Genomic DNA, 17,702 nt, shown 5'->3' with positions numbered 1-17,702 from the left:
CCTGATAATAAGACACTGTCTTATTATTTTTTTTGGACAGAAAAACACCAGAGGGCTTATTTTCAGGGGAGGACTTATGTTGTCCTGCCTCAGCTCTCCTCCGCGGCACTGCTCTCAATGGCGCCAGCAAGCAAATCACTGGGGAAGAACAGGATGACGCGCTCACTGCTGCAGCTCTGATTGGATGCAGCTCGGAGCGTGGCATGTGTTTCACCTGGGGGGGGGGGACGGTGCATACAGAGGGTACCGTAATGTAGCGTGTAGCGCAGGGGATCACCTTCACTACAGTAGCAATCTCAATAGGGCTTATTTTCGGGGGAGGGCTTATTTTAGAGGAATCTTACACAGTAAGGGGAGGGCTTATTTTCGGGATAGGTCTTATTATCGGGGAAACACGGTACTTGTTGCCTACACTTCAGTGAGGTAACTCAGAGCTGTGAAAGGAAGGGATGTGTACCAGGACTCAATAACTGGGAAGGTAACATGGTAAGTAGGATGAATTTTTCAGCCACAGCATCTCTTGAAAGCAACCCATCAGGTCATAGAGCAATCCGCAGCACTAATGGACATATACACACACAATAAATGAGAGATACCTGAAGTAACAAATTAATAATAACAGCCACTCCCGTCCTTATAGAAAACTTTAATAACTTGAGCTGCTATTTCCTGTCTCAAATGAGATACCATGTGTAAACAAGTCTGTGTAACTCTAAATTACCATACAAATGTAAATTAGTGTTACTATATTTGAATCATTTTTTCCACATCCCTCCTTTTATGCTCACCCCACTCCTACCACATCCTTCTCTTTTGCCTCCTTCTGATCATAGATTCACAGTCCAAAGCCCTGATGGGCCACAGGAGGTCTGGAGTCAAACATAATAGCTGTCCAGGGTCAAACAGATAGCAAGTGGAAAAGCCAGGATTTGAATCCATGTTCTCTCCCTCCAAATCCAGCACTCTTCCCAGTGTACCACATGCTTCAGATGTGGATCTGTATCCCTGTTCCCCTCACCTGTATTCACTGTCACCTCCTAGACTGCCAAAATGCAGGGCTGAGCAGGGAGAGAGGGATGGGGACTCTGGACTTTATATGGGCACCTAGCCTCACCTCATAATTACAGGGAGTAGTTATGCTCAACCCCAGGTACACAGGCTGAACCAGATACAGTCTGAATCCCAGACACACAGCCTGGACACTCTAAACAGCAACACCAGAGCCCAACAGGGGGTGTATAGAGAGGATCTAGATGCTAGATTCACAGAGGTGAAAATGACCTCTAGGACCATCTAATTCAACTTCCCATGCACTACTATAATCTCTTCTCTAATGTCTGTGATTGGCCACTGTCAGCTGACGATGGACACAGAGGGAAACCAGAGACTGGTCACTTACCAATCAGCAGCTTGGGAAAGTTGGAGGTCTCAATGTTGTGATAGTAGACGACAGAGGTGATAGCTGCCAAAAACGCCATCCCGGCAGGCATGTACAGGTGCAGATGACGGGAATCGGCCACCCTGCGGGAGGAGAGAGACAGAGAGAGACACAGAGAGAGAGACACACACAGAGAGATACAGAGAGACAGAGAGAGACACAGAGAGAGAGAGACAGAGAGAGAGAGACAGAGAGAGAGACAGAGAGACAGAGAGAGAGACAGAGAGAGAGACAGAGAGAGACAGAGAGAGAGAGAGAGAGAGAGAGAGAGAGAGAGAGAGAGAGAGAGAGAGAGAGAGAGAGAGAGAGAGAGAGAGAAATTGTTGGACTAGTCTCATGTGGCAGATACTAGGAGGACTTTGGAAGCCATCCTGTACACACAGAGACATTGAATGCCATAGCCTGTCACCAAACTCAATGCTTTCTTAGGGTTTGCACTGGACAATTTCTCAAAATTGGTGGTGTTTGGAGATAGGGCTAAGAGAGGGGGGAAAATGAGGGCCACTGAGACTGGGCCAACTTCTTTGCAAGTGCGGAATATTATAACTTGGTCTTGTCCTATTGTAAGCTCCTTGAGGGCAGGGATGACTCTTTCTGTTGGTATTTGCATTCCCAGGCACTTAGCACAAAGACTGGCACATAATAAGATCTTATCATGCTTGTTGACTTGACCAAATGTAGACCTGAGGCAAGGACTGGCAAGGAGAGATGTATTCAGAAATGAAAGTGATGGGAAAACAAAAATAAAAGCTCTAATAAGGAAAAATACATTTGCAAAGCACTTTATTTTGTTTGTAAGAATTATTTTTCTTTAAAACAGCCTGAGAAAGTTGAGAATTGACATATATGTCATTTTCCATGGTTTCCCCAGCCTTTCCATGGTGAGGTTAGAAAAGCACGGCATATACATGACTTCACTTGAACCTTACAACAACCTTATGGGGCAGGTACAACAGGTATTATTGCTTCCATTTTACAGATGAGAAAACTGAGGTTCAGAGTGAATAGTGATTTACCCAGGGTTACCCAGCTAATATCTGCCTGAGGCAGGATTTGAACTCAGGTCTTCCTGATTTCAAGTCTATTCCCCAATCCATTGAACCAAGGTCTTCAATCACAGAACTTGAATCTAGGTGGGCCCAGGTCACAAGTTACTTTGAAATTAAGTAAGTCAAGTCAACAAGCATTTATTAAATGCTTACTATATGCCGGACACTGCAGTAAGTGCTGAGAATACAAATATAAACAGAAAGACAATCCCTGTCCTCAAAGAACTTACATTCTAATGGGGGAAGACAACATATGAAAGGAAGCTGAAAACCGAAGGGAAGTTGGGTGTGAAGATACAAAGTCCTATAGAAAGGAGTCAGGCGTGAAGCCTGGAGAAAAGTGAAGAATGTCCCTCCCTCCCTCCTAACCTGGGGAATCTAGGACTGGGGCATTAGTCTTGATTGCAGCCATGAGATCAGTGGACCAGGAGAACCATTTTTTTTTATCAGAAGCTAAATTCCTCTGACCTGAATGGTTTGATAAGTTCAAGTAGCAGACATAAACCTCCTAGCCTGAGCCAGATTAATGACAGATCTGTGTGATGACAACAATAGGCTAGGTCAAGGCTTAGAGGCAAGGAATTTTTCAGAGCTGATTCACAAAACTTTCCTTATTCACTTCCTTCCCCTTCCCTCCCTACCCCACAACCTTCTGTTGTCTGGGATACACAGGAAAGCAGTGCTTTTCAGCATCCCCCCACTCACCAGAGGTCATAACTTAAGCTGTTATTAGCTAACACCTTAATTATCAGCTAGCACCCTAATTATCAGCTAACACTATAGTTATCAGCTGACAACTACAAGGGGCAAATATTTCACTTTTGAGAGCCATGACTAATTGGTCAGTGATACTTGGAACAGGTAAGTAGGATCAGTGGAGATTGTCACATGCCAGGATGGGGTATGAATGGGGAAAGGCTGTATGGTGAAAGAAGAGAAGTTATAGTAATACAACTGAGGAGGGGTCTCATCAGCTTACACCCCCTCTCCCCATTAGCTTCTTTTCCCATTCCTCAACTCCCTAGCAAAGGCAGATAGTATTGTCCATTGGTTTCCAACCTGTGAGCCAGAAGGGAAAAGGGACATGGGGTTACTGCAAAGGATCTGAGAAGCCATGAATAAGCAAATGTACCTTTTAGAGATTGACTAGAGATGAGGTCTCAAACATAGTTGTATTAGTAGTTATCAAATGCCCAGAGGTGCTGTTGTGATGTTTAACCACTCCTCAGTCTCCTTTGCTGGCTCCTCATCCATATCATGCCACCTAACTATGGGTGTTTTCCAAGGTTCTGGCCTAGGGTCCCTCCTCTCCTCTCCTCTCCTCTCCTCTCCTCTCCCCTCCTTTCCCTCTTTCCCTCTCCCTCTTTCTCTCCCTCTCGTCTCCTCTCGTCTCCCTCTCGTCTCCCTCTCCTCTCCTCTCCTTCTCTTCCTTCTCTTCTCTCTATTTTCTCTTTTGGTAACTTCATTAACTTCCATTGGTTTAATTATCATCTCTGTGCAGATGACTTCCAGAGCCACAAATCCAGTCCCAGATTCCCTCCTGAGCTTCAGTCCCACATTATCAATGGCCTATTAAACATGTCAAATTGGATGTCCCATAGGCATCTCAAACTCAACATACTCCAAGCCAAATTTTATTCTCCCTGCCCTCTGGAAAGCCCACTACTCTTCCCAACTGCCCAATTTCTGTTGAAGGAACCACTCTTCTCCTAGGTTCATATTGTTCAGATATTTCAGTCATGTTTAACCCTTTGCGACCCCATTTGGAGTTTTCTTGGCAAAGATACTGGAGTGGCTTGCTATTTCCCTCTCCAGTTCATTGTACAGATAAGGGAACTGAGACCAACAGGGTTAAATTACTTGTCCAGGGTCACACAGCTAGTAAGTGTCTGAGCTTGGATTTGAACTCAGGAAGATGAGCCTTACTGATTCCAAGCCCAGGTATGCCACTCAACTGCCCTTAGATTCATAACCTCATCTTTATCCTCCTGTCCCTAGTCTTCCTCACCTCACTTACCCAATCAATTGTCAAATCTTGTCATTTGTCATCCACAACATCTCTCACATCCAACACCATTTCTCATAGCTACTCATTTACCTAGTTCAGGTTCTCATTACCTCTTGCTAGGCTATTGCAATGGTCTCCTAATTGCTGCCTAATTAGGTGGTGTCGTGGATAGAGCTATGGACTTGGAGTCAGGAAGACTTGAGTTCAAATTTGGCCCTGGACATTTACTAGTTGTGCAACACTAGGCAAGTCCCTTAACTTCTGTCTGCCTCAGTTTCCTCACCCAGTAATAATAAAGATAATAATAATACTTGCCTCTCTGGTTTGTTGTGAGGATCAGTGAGATATTTGTGAAGTGTTTTGCAACCTTAGAGCACTGTATAAATGCTAGCTATTATTGTTAGCAGCTATTAATTGGTTTCCCTTTCTCATGTCTCTCCTAATTACAATCCATCCTTTGCACAGTTGCCAGAATGATTTTTCTTCAGTGCAGATATGACCATGTCACATTCCTGTTCAACAAGCTCCAGGGGCCCTATGTTCACTCTAGGACTGAATATGAAAAGCCTTTTGGGATTTTGCAGTCTTTTACAACCTGTCCCAGCCTAACTTTCCAGTATCATACATTACTCCCCTGCCCTCACTCTGTGGTTCAGCCAAACTGGCCTTCACTCTGTTACGAAAACCACCCCCACCTGCCACAAACATGCAGACTTGGTGAGTCTCAGAATCTTAACATTAAAAGAAAACTGAAGTTATCTAAGCCGTCTTCTTCCAAAACATATCCATTCATACTTGCAGGTACAAGTCTTTCCTATGAGTTCTAAGGAATGTGAGGTTCCTGGATAAAGCCCTCACTTAGTCTCCAACTACTGTTTGTCCTTCATTCTCCAAGACGACCAATAGCATCAAAGGGTGATGTCTTGACTCCCAAATGAATTGGATTTAAGTGAGGCAGAAATGTGTAGAGTCACCAGCCTCCCTCTCTCCCCCAGAGTCATCGGAGTCTAGTGACAAGATAGAGGTCAGGATGACTGGTGATGGCCCAGCCTACATCTACCTGAGAGGAACTGGAAGAGATGGAATAGTTGGTCTATCTACTTACTATAGAGGGCAGGCTCTGAGAGTGTGACTCTTAGACAAGGCTTTCTACTTTATTTCTTGTTCTGTATGTATTTTCATAAGTATTTATCTGGGGGCAGCTAAGTGGCACAGTGAACAGAGCCACAACCCTGGAGTCAGGAGGACCTGAGTTCAAATCCGACCTCAGACACTTAATACTAGCCATGTGACCATGGGTAAGTCACTTAACCCCAATTGCCCTGCCTTCCCCCCTCCAAAAAAGCGCCCCCAAAAGTATTCATTCATTTCATTCATCAGGTTTTGGGGAAAATATTTGGTGGAAATAGTTTCTAATAATTTCTTTGAATTCTTCTTCATCTGTTGTGAATTCTCTCTCATTGAGAGGAAAATCCTGCTTCTATTATCCAGGCACTCTAGTCTATAGAAAGCAATACCTTCACAATGATCAAGTTAACAATTTAGTTACAAGTCAACAACTTAAATATATTAATAATGCCAACTTTTTAAATACCAATTAACATCTGAGCAGGGATTAACTGACATCCAGCTGAGATCAGGAAAAGGACCCAGGATATAAAATCAGGTTCCAGGAAAGATGAGAGAGGTGAGGTCAGAGGGAAAGGAAAAGAAGCTTTGCCCAGAGTCTAATTGGGTACTAGACACCTATGATTGATGACTCTGCCTTCCCACAGCTGTCACTTGGGTCAGAGCTAACCGAACTACCCTTTTATTTTTGACTCCTGTCTCTAGACCTTCAGGAGGATAGAGTTGCTTCATACAGAGTCTAAGATACTTAGCACTATAGTGAATTATGTTTCCAGGTTCCTGTGTCCTCCTTCTGGCCCCTAACAGGGCTCTAAGGTCTGATGATTTTACACATACACTACCCTGCTTTTCTTAATTCCTAAATCATCATGGATTTAATTTCTGGCCCCATCCCTCTTCTTTTCCAGAGGCTGCTGCTATCTCTTCAGAGAAATAGCAGTACTAATAAGAGATGATGATGTATATAACACTTTATAACTGCAAGGCCCATTACACTTACAAAATACTTTGACAGCCTACCATATCTAGTCAGCCCTGGACCATGCATCCCATCTTATCCAGTCATCTTATCAGCAGAACATGGCCTTCCCAATGTAGGCATCTTGTCTTCTACACTGCCGGTAGGTGTAGCCCATTTCTACCTCTTGTTCTTTCTCTGGGATCCCATTGCTACAAGAAAAGCATGTCAGTCTGTTGCTTCATGGCCCCATTCCCAATCCCTGTGACTGCCCAGATCAAAATTCCTTTGCAAGGCCATCATTGCCTCATATGTTGTATATGCCTTTTAGACTATAAGCTCTTGAGGGCAGACATCATCTTCCTTTTTATTTGTACTCCCAGTGCCTAGCATAGTGCCTGGCACATAGTTGCTTCTTCAATAAATGTTTATTTATTGATTGAATAAATAAAGCTCCAGGACTCTGGGGAAAGCACCATTCCCAGGAAGATCCAATCAAAGTCTAGAGATAAGAACAAGCAAAGAAACTGGGACTTTTTCCCCTTTTATATGCCCAAGTACAGGGCTGGGCATAAAGCCTTTGAGACATTCAATAATGACTTGTTATTATTGGATAACAATAATTCATAATGGGGATCTAATTCTTCTTCAGAGAAGACATCTTTTTAAGTCAGAAAGGTCAGGATTTCCAACGTAGCCAAGTAAACAACAAGAGCTGCCAGCCAGCGGGAGAGGGGGAGATACTGGCAGTTGGCTCAGGTACCCCGAATCTTCTTGGATATGCATTCAATATGATGTCTCAGACTGTGTTATCATAAAGCTATCATCTTTTCACTATACTGGCTGAGGCAATTTTAAGATACATTAATATAAGTATGGTGTACAGAATGGTGCCATCAGCTCCCATGGGTTCAATTATTGTCTCTATGCATAAGATACTCAGATTTATATAGCTAGCCCCAGTTTCTTACCTGAATTTTTGACCTGCATCACCAACTGCCTATTAAATATTTTCACTGGATGTTCGGTAGACATATTAAACTCATCATTATTCAAAATTGCACCCATTATCTCCCTCTAGACCTCGTTCCTTCCATCACCCCTGAACCCATCCTTCTTCTCAATTTCCCTATTTCTTTTGAGGGCACTGCCTTCCTTCAAATCAATAAGCATTTATGAGTGACTTCTGTGTGGCAGGCACTTGCTATAAAAACACAAAAATGAACAATTCCTTACCCTTGAGCACAGGTTTGAGAGTTGGGAGTTGTCTCTGACTCTTCAATCACCCTTGCGCCGCCCCCCCCCCCCATATCCAATCAGGTGCCTAGTCTTGTTAATTCTACTATCAAAGCATCTCTCACATCTGTCCCCTTCTGTCCACTCACACATCTACTAGCTAGTTCAGGCCCTCACCACCTCCCCCTGGGCTATTGATCTCTTTGCCCCTAGCCTCTCTTCTCTTCAATAGAGTCTTCATGTAGTTGCTAAAGTGATATTCCTAAAACACTGGCTTGACCACATCACTCCTCTGTTCCCAGTGAATCCCTTTTTTCAGTTGTTCAGTCATTTTTAGTTGGGTCTGACTCTTCATGACCCCATCTGGGGTTTTCTTGGCAGAGATCCTGGTTTGGTTTGCCATTTCCTTCTCTATCTCATTTTATAGATGAAGACTGAGGCAAACAACTTGTTTAGGGTGACATAGCTAATAAGTGTCTGAACTCAGGTCCTCCTGACTCTAGGCCTGAAAATCTATCCAGTGCACCACCTAGCTGCCCCTATTGCCTCTGGTTTAAAATACAAACTCCTCTGTTAGGTACTGAAAGCCCATCACAACCTGACTCTAGTCCACCTTTCCAGTATTATTTTATATCACTCTCCTTTATGCCAGACTGGCTTTCTTGCTATTGCTCACATGTGCCATTCTATCTCCCATATCTTTGTGCTTGCATACACTGTCCCCCATGACTTGAATACATTCCCTTCTCATTTCTGCCTCCTTTCAAAGCTCAGCTCAAGTCTCACCTCTTATATAAAGGCTTTCCAGACCCCCTCTGCCCTACCAGCTACTGGTGCCTAAATTACTTTGTATTTATAGGGTTAGGGTTATGGATACAGAGGGATTTCAGAGGCTTTCTAATCCCACCCCTCACTTTACAGATGAAGGAACTAAAAGAACCAATACATTTTGTATTGACTTCTATCTGTACATGTTACTTCCCTGATAGAACTCAAGCTTCCTGAGGGTAGGGAATTCTTTCTTTTTTTCTTTGCATCCCTAGTGTCTACGACACACAGAAGTCACTAAATAATGCTTATTGATTGACTGATGGTCCAAGGGTACTCTGCCTTGGTGAGATCATAGGTTGAGTTCTGTGCTTATTTCTGAATGCCATATTTAAATAAGGATTCTGGTATAAGTTGGAAAAAACCCAAAGGAAGGTCAGGACTGAAGACTATGCCTTATGAGAATCAGTTGAAGGAATTATGCTACCTAGGAGGAATGTATTAGCTACCTTTGTGTATTTGAAAGGAGGTCATAAAGTAGGATTAAAGTTGTTCTACCAGGCACAGGAAGCAAAAACAGAGGCCATGGGTGGAGGCTGAAGAGATGCAGAGTTGCACAATGCATGAAAAAATCCCAGCAATTAGATTTTTTTTTTTTTTGCTTTTTGGAGGGTAATTGGTTTAAGTGACTTGTGCAAGGTCACATAGCTAGTTTTTGTGTTGAGGCTGGATTTGAACTCAAATCCTTCTGCCTCCAGAGCCAATGCTCTATTCACTGTACATCTAGCCACCCCAATTAGATCTGACTAAAACTTTAATGACTCAGGAGGAGGTGAGTTTCTGCTCAATGGAGGTCTTCAAGGAGAAGCAGATGGCCATTAAAAAATGCCTTATTGATGTTATTTTTCATAACACTGTCACTTCCTTCCTCCATTCTCTTCCCATTAAAACAATGTACTCTTTTATATTTAGATTACAGATTCCCTTGGAGTTTCTTCTACTATGTGGTATAAGATGTTGGTCTGTATCTAATTTCCCACAATTCTCTCTCCAATTTTCTCAGTAGTTTTTGTCTAATAGGATATCCTTAGCCCAGTAGTTCATGTTCAGGTTATAGAATCATGGAGCTTCTTTGGTTTATCAAACACTACTATGTTCATTTGCTTCTGGTTCTTCCTTATCTCTTCTCTCTAGATGAACATTTCTTGGGGGAATTTGTAAGGAGGCATTCCTACTCAGTAAGAGATTTGGTTAGATAGCCCAAGATACTGCCTGACTCTGAGGTTCCAAGTTTCTATGATTGTCTTGGGGAGTTACATTAATAAGGGAAACTCGATGAATTCATTATTCTCGTAGCCTGAGGGGTTCTTGGAAGCTCTGAAGATCTCACTATTCCCAGGAAGAGCTGCTTCCCAGAGGTCCTGACTTTGCCAAGAGGAAGTTTTAACTCTAGAGAGGGTAGAGTGGAGGAGACTGTTCCCAGCTAGTGCTCTTAGCACTTAGTAGGCATCTGTTATCAGAGAGTTTGTCCCAGATGGTAGAGCCAGGAAACCTCTTCAGGACCAGCAGGATTGCTTCTTGATAGAGAGCTGAGGCAGCCAGTGAGGTTGTCTGTGCATTGGCACACATGTATGCCCATGGCTGAGGCCTCCAGAATGGCTCCTCCAATAGCACAGATCATAGTCTGCCTTGTGTTCTAACATGTCTCTACCACAGTGTAAAGACTCAGAGGGTGGACACTATCTGTGATTCATCTTCGGTCCTGCCATAGCTGCTAGTACAGGAGCCTCAATACAATGAGTACTCAGTAAGTGTTTGTTAAATGAACACAATATGACTCTGTACCCACCTAAAGCTAGGGAGTTTCTATTACTGAAACATCTACCCTACAGCACAGTCTTCATCTTCTCTACTTCCAAAGAAAGAGGATGATCATGAGGGCTTTTCTCAATTCAGAAAACTTGGTCACAGAAGGTTTTGTCTACTTTCCCAAAGTCACAGACATTGATAACAGCCACACCATTGCTGGCGTTCAGGACTTCTGTTAATCTGAGAATCAGCTTGAAGCAGTTGATTCCAGGATACAGGGCCAAGGGGTCAAAAGCCACTTCCCAGTAATTTTAGGGTGCAATCAACTTTCCTCCCAGGTGCATTATGTTCCCTTATCCCAGTCTTGCAAAGAAGGGCCAAGCCCACGGTAAAAGGTTCAGGAAGATGAGTGGAAAGAACTTAAGTGACAATCCTAGCTACTACAAATGGCTATTTACCCCAGCCCTGAGCCAATGACCACCTGCTGAACTCTGTTAGGTTCTGACATGTCAGCTGCTCCATGTGATCATCAGTCATACAACACATTGAAAATAAGAGCAGGTGGCCAGTTATTATTCCAGTGGACTGATAAGATTGGTGATAAAGAAGACCCTCCCCCAAAATCCCTCCTGGTAGATAGAGAGTTGGTGGACTAGAGGTAAGCCATGAAACATATTTTGTCACATATGGCCAGGGTGTTCATTTGTTTTGACTGTAATTATTTGTTACTAGGGAGAGGTGCATGCATACGTATGTGTGTGTATGTGTAGCGTAATCATTGGAAATATAATAAAACAACAAAGTGAATCAGAGACCTTCTGGTCCAACTCCATCATTTTACAGAGGAGGATGCTTTAACCCAAAAAGGGCAAAGAACTTGCTTCCAAGTAAGCTGGAGAAGACTCCCAGCTAGAATCATAGACTTTCATAGACTTGGATTTATGTCCAGTAGAAGATTTGGGTGACTATCTCATCCCCATCTGGATAGAGGAAAATCCAAGCACAAAAGCCTAAGAATTTTGGTCTTCTGGTCTAGTACAGCCCTGTTTCCACCACACCACATTGCTTATCTGTGATTGGGTCAATACACAAGAGATTGATTATTTGATATATAATAGTAGATTTTTGATGATTTCAAAGTGCTTTCCATACAGTATCTCATTTGTTCTTCACACCTATGAGGTAGGGGTTACATGTTTTATCATTCCCATTTTTCAGATACAGAAATTGAAGTTCAGAGAAATTAACTGACTTGCTTATGGTCACACAGCTAATACGTGTCAGAAGGAAGACCTGAACCCAAGTTTCCCTGAAGAGTCTGGTACTTTATCCAATACCTCTCCCTCTCCTCCCACTCCAGAAGAAAGAAGGAGGGAGAAAGGAGGAGTCAGTGAGCTGTGATCCGATGAACCCCCAGGACACCTGTCCAAGTCGTTGAAATAATTCTCTGCCACAAGGAGGCTCCACTTACCCATCTGACAGGACGCCCTCTGCAATCTCACACACGAGGACAAAGAGCAGTATGAAGGTCAGGATCCAGCGAAGGTTGTGGCCAGGGAAATGAAGCCATGTGCTGTGATGGATGTGAACTTTTGCACTCTGGCTGCCCCATCCTGAAGAGAATGAACAGCTCAGTCACACACTCCAGAAATGGCGAAGGTATGGTTTCACATAGATCAGTGCACAAATGTTCATGTGGATGTAAGTGAATTCGAAGATAAGCTCTTTGAGGGCAGAAACTCTTGTTCTAATATCACCAGTCCAAGCACAGCACCCAGCCCATAGTAGGTACTTAATAAGCAGGCTCTTTAAGGTTTGCAAACTGCTTTACAAGTATCTCATTTTATTCTCACAGTGATCCTGACAGGTAGGTATTATAATTATGTCCATTTTACAGATGAGGAAGCTGAGGGCTAATAAACTAGAAAAGTACCCAGTAAATTTCTGAGTCCACATTTGAACTCAGTTCTATCTTGACTTAGGGTCTAGTGTGCTATCCAGTTCATCATGCAGCTGCCCTAACAATGGCACGTTGATTCAATTAGTGGTAAATGCATGTTTGTATGAATTTATTGACTGAAACTGATGATTTCATTAAGATAAGGAATTGTCCACCGAAGGGACGTCCTCTAGCAATGCAGATTGGTGACTGTTATGTAACTTATAGTCTTAGGGAGCTGCCTGGAGGCCCTTAGAAATGATGCAACTTGCATAGACTCACACAGACAGGATGTTAGAGACAGAACTTGGATCTGGGCCTTCTGATTCTAAGGCTTCCACTGATACACTTTCCTGTGTATCAGTGCTGTGAGAGATGCTTTTAAAGGTCACCACCACCACTATCAGTCACCACCATCACCACCACCACCATCACCATCATCACCATTGCTAATAGTCATATAGCACTTACTATGTGCTGGACGCTGTGCTAAGTGCTTTATCAAAATTCAGTACAAGGAAATAGTCTGGACAGGCAGAGTCATAGAACCAGAGTTTGGAACCTTGGGTTTGAATAATGTCTTTGCCACACAACTCTTGAGTAAGTCACTTGTCTTTAATTCTCAGTTTAATGGAACTGGACTCAATGGTTTTGAAGGTCCCTTCTAGTTCTGCCATTCTAGGTTCTCAGTTCTAGGTATTACATTATATGTTCTAAATTTTAGTTTCTTCTAGCTCCAACATTCTATAATTCTATGTTCCCATGTCCCTATTATGTTTTATGTTCTGACATTTTGATTCTGTGAACATTGAAGACCTGTTGTTCTCTCATATGGGGCTCCCTGATATAACAATATTTCAAATTTCACTTTTCTCATAACACTCTGGTGAAGGAAGTAGTACAAATATTATTATCACATTTTACAGATGGGAAAATTGAGGCCTAGCCAGGTTAAGTAACTCCAGCATATGTCAGAATTGGGGCTTGAATTCAAATCTTTGGACTCTAAGTCCTGGAATCCTTCCTTTATACTAGAAAGAAGCTTCAAATCCTCTTGGAAGGATTGGAAGTGGGGGAGACATTAGGGGAAGAGACATTTCTAAGAAAGATAAGAATGGCTAGAAGGTGGCAGGGTATGAAGAGACACTTAGTATTGAACATAGGGTCTAGAAGATGACATTACTCACACAGAATCTATGTGCTGAATGGGTTTTTTTTTTGGTATGTATGTTTAGTTTATTCTTTTTCTTATTCTTACCAAATTTCCCTGCCAGGAAAGGGATTCAACCTCCTCTGGTATGTAAATCAAGGTTTGGATTTAGTCTTAGTTTTTAGCTGCTTGGTAAGGGTGCTTATTCACAGAATTTCAGAGTTGGAGGGGACTCAGATGGCATGTAGTCAAACCTGTACTTGAATAGGAATGCCTCCTACAATATTTCTGATAAGAGGTCATCTAGCTTCCATTGGAACATTTCTGGCATTGGGGAATTCACTACTTCATAAGACAACCTATCACTTGTTTTTTGATACCTCTAGAAGTTAGGAAGTCTTTCTTATATTGAGTTGAACTCTACCTCTACAAATTTTCTATTCATTGCCTCTAGTTCTCTGAGTGGCATAAAGAGTTCTTGCTAAAATGTTTTGTCAGTGCTGATCTTCTTGATATGGATGTTTCCTTCCACTGATATAGACGACAAGTTATCTCTGCCTGTCTGTCCTGTGTGACCTGTCCATGTCCTCCAATAAACTTATCACAGGGGATGGGTGTGCCCAATATTTTGGGAATCTTCCTCCAAACTCTTAACATTTCATGGATACCAGTGGGTACTTAGGCTACCCACTGGTTCTATTTCTCATTCTGGCTACATAACCAATCTATCTCTTTTGCTTGTTCATTTCTTTGGTGCCATACTTTATGCCACTTCTCCTTTATAACTACCCTTCTGTAACGTGTTGCAACCTACTAAAGCCCACCACACATCTCTTAATTGCCATCTGGGTGACTTAACCTCAGTTTTTTGGAGACTGTAGCATTCCAGTGACCTATAACCATACAATGTTACCAGAAGAATATTGGCATTAAAAAGATTGTGCTAAAAAACAAAAAGATGGTGCTTTGTTTGAGGGGGGAGCTTGGTCACTAAACAAAAGCATGCTTTTGAGGAAATATATGACTGGAAAATTGGGTGATCCAGGCAGGTGGGGAGGGTAAGGGTTAACAAATGAACAGCCCACTGGTACTTATGCAATGTACAAAGAACTACGGGAAAGTCTCTAAAATAGTGAGTAGAAAGCTGGAGAAGACTATGGACAAGAATAAGATAGGATGAGAAGGCATGGATGGGCTGCAATTTGGAATGACAGAGGGAATATTCATGGTGATGAGATCATAGGACCATTGCAGTGTTACTCTAGTTTTACTTTTCATCAAGCAGTTGATAGCATTTCAAATACTTAAAAATAGTCATATCTCCCTTATGTCTTCTTTTCTCTAGACTGAACATCATTAGTTTTTTCCAAGAAGATCTGGATTCAAATCCCTCCAAAACAGCTTACAAGCTGGGTGACCTGGACAGGTCATTTAACTTTTCTGTGACACAGTTTCCTCATCTATAAAATGAGGGTGTTGTATGATCTTGTTCTAAATCTATGATGTTATAGCTGAATAAAGACAGAAGTCAAAGACTAAATAAAAAATAAAACAACTCAGAAGTATAAATGCTGACTATATTTCCTGACCTACTGAGGGCCAATACTCAACCAGCAGGTGTGTGTATGTGTGTACCATACACATGCAGGAGTGTGTTGGTAAATGTTTAACAACTAGCTCTCCAAATATCTATACATATATATGTATAACACTTTTAAGTTAAATCTTCCTTATTAACATTTTATCCCACAACTACCTTAAGTCTGGATAATAAACAAAACAATGAATGAAGACTTGACTTGTACCATAACATATGCCAATTTCTATGGTATAAGTGTTCACACTGAAAATTTAACTATAGGCTCGAGTCCACTGGAGCTGGCTCTAGCATACTCTGCACATATGGTACATCTGAAGCTTGTGTATTATCAACAGGAGGGAGCTGCATCACTCTACTCATGTTTATTCAATTTTGTAACACTCCTCTCCCTCTAAAAATGTTGTAGGACATACTTTTCTATTTGAAAATCAAGATGTTAAAAAGAACATGGACACCCCCAACATAACAGAAACACCCTGGCATGTTGCAAAACTTGATACTGACTTATGGAGCAGGCACTGGGAAACGCATACCTTTATGGGGGTATGCAGTATGAGTGTAGACTCAGGAAGCCCTATTGCTACATGGAAGCAGGCTTGGAAAAACGATCTTGTTCAACATTAACCCTATGTAGGAGTCCCTGCTATGGCATTTCCAAAGGGGAACATCTACATTCTGATTCAGTGTTTGTTCACAAAACATGTGCTGATTTAGAACCATATTCAAAGGGTTATAAAACTGTACATACTCTTTAACTCAGCAATAACGCTACTAAGTCTATACCCCAAGGAGACCAAAGGAAAAGGACCCATATTCATATGTACAAATTCATACAAATATGTACAAAAATATTTTTAGCAGCTCTTTTTGTGGTAGCAAAGAGCTGCATACTGAGGAGACATCCATCAATTGAGGAATGACTGAACAAGCAATGGTATATGAATGTGATGGAAGGGAATGATTTCAGAAAAAACTTGGAAGACCTATATGAACTGATGAAAAGTGAAGTGAGAAGAAGCAAGAGAACAATCTGCCCAATATGGTAGCAATTATAAGGATAATTAACTGTGCAAGACAGCAATTGATCAATACAATGAGCCACCACAACTTCAAAGGACTCATGATATCAAATGCTATCAACCCCCTGATAAAGAGCTGATGAACTCAGAGTCTGGATAAAAAGCTATTTTTTTCCTTTGTTTTTCTTGCTTTTTTTTTTTGGAGGGGGGTCATGGCTAATGTGGAAATATATTTTGCATGACTGTATATGTATAATGGGCATCATATTTCTTGCCTGTTCAATGGGTGAGGGAGGTTACGGAGGGAGAGAGAGAATGTGGAACTAAAAAGTATAATTTAAAATAAAATTTAAAAAAATCAACCACCAAAATATATGTTGATTGAAGACAGAACTGTCCAGCAATTGGTTAAATTCTGAAAACCAGGCCTAGCTAGGCTGTCAGGGCATCTGGATTAGCTCTAAGCTCGAGTACAAAGTTAAAAAGGAGGCATTCAGTATGGCTTAATGCTCAGACCATTAAACTGAGAGCCAATTTAATGGCTCAAGTTCTGGTGATGCCACTTCTTATTTGAATGACTTGGGTAAGTCATTTTACTTGTGAGGCTCATTTAACCCATTTGAAAATGAGAGGCTAATGATCTATGGACACATAGGTCCCATTGACCTCTGGCATAGTGACTTTGTGATCATTGATCTAGAGCTGGAAGAAACCATAGAGGGTAACTAGTCTAACCCTAATTATTATCGTCATTTTTCAACAAATGAGGAAAAAGAGGTCCAAGGTCACAGGGTTAGTTGTTGGCAAAGTGAGCATTTGAACTCAGGTTTCCTGACTCCAAGTTCAGCACTGTTTCTCTGAATCTAAGTAGTAGTAATGTACCCCAGGGCACAGGAATTCCTTGGTCTAGGTTTCTGCCTTTTCCCAAAGCCCCCAGCTCCTGGGAACTTAGTGGAACAGGGAACTGAGGACATCTCGCTGAGATGAAGTGTTGGGGAGAAGGGGAGGCTGGACTTAACAGCTTCCTCCTCTTTTGGGAGCTGCTCTGAGACTTAGCCAGTTCTTGCACTTTGGGAAGTGGGGAAAGTAGGGAATGGAGGGGAGGGAGACCTTGAATAGCACTGGAAGAGCGAACAGAAAGGCGGCCGACTACCTGGGACTTCTCTGGGCCCACTCTGAGTCCAGTTTCTTCTCACAGAACGGGGTTGTGGCCCCACTTTCAGTCCTGGGAACCTGAGCTCCCATTCCCCCCCCTCCACTTTCACTGCCACCCACCCTCCACACTAATATTACCTGGGGGCACTGTGGGGGTGAGGGAGGGGAAAACGGGGCTGAACCGCGGAGGAAGAGGGAGGAACATGTATCTTCTGGAAGAGCTTTCTAAGGTTAAGGGTTTGGGGTTGACCAAGGAAGCCGAACAAGGACCTATGAAAGTTAGGCTCCCTCAGGGGTTAAGGGCCCCGGAAAAAGGAGTCTAGGGAGGGGTGGATGCTAGGGGAGCTGAGACAAGAACGCAAACAGAGAAGGGGGCTGGAGCGCACAAAAGTGGGGCTGGGGAGACAGGAAGAACGAAGGGATGCAGAGGAGAACGGTCTCGGAG

The 17,702-nt window shown here is 42.5% G+C and overlaps 1 protein-coding gene across 1 annotated transcript in view; it reads right to left on the bottom strand.

Moving 5' to 3' along the window:
- The window catches only part of ABCC8 (ATP binding cassette subfamily C member 8), a 124,552-nt gene that overhangs the window by 106,562 nt on the left and 288 nt on the right, over positions 1 to 17,702 (bottom strand). The window contains exons 2-3 of the mRNA XM_069073238.1: positions 11,866 to 12,007; positions 1,400 to 1,521 (exon numbers count right to left, since the gene is read on the bottom strand). Coding sequence (XP_068929339.1) covers positions 1,400 to 1,521; positions 11,866 to 12,007 — 264 coding nt within the window. The remainder of the gene's footprint in view (positions 1 to 1,399; positions 1,522 to 11,865; positions 12,008 to 17,702) is intronic.

This window comes from Petaurus breviceps, unplaced genomic scaffold, assembly GCF_028583685.1.
Source record: "Petaurus breviceps papuanus isolate PSGF00001 unplaced genomic scaffold, PetGlider_PUasm1.0 140, whole genome shotgun sequence".
Classification (NCBI taxonomy): domain Eukaryota; kingdom Metazoa; phylum Chordata; class Mammalia; order Diprotodontia; family Petauridae; genus Petaurus; species Petaurus breviceps.
The sequence above is the reverse complement of the archived record's forward strand: the minus strand, read 5'-3'. Positions and strand labels throughout refer to the sequence as shown.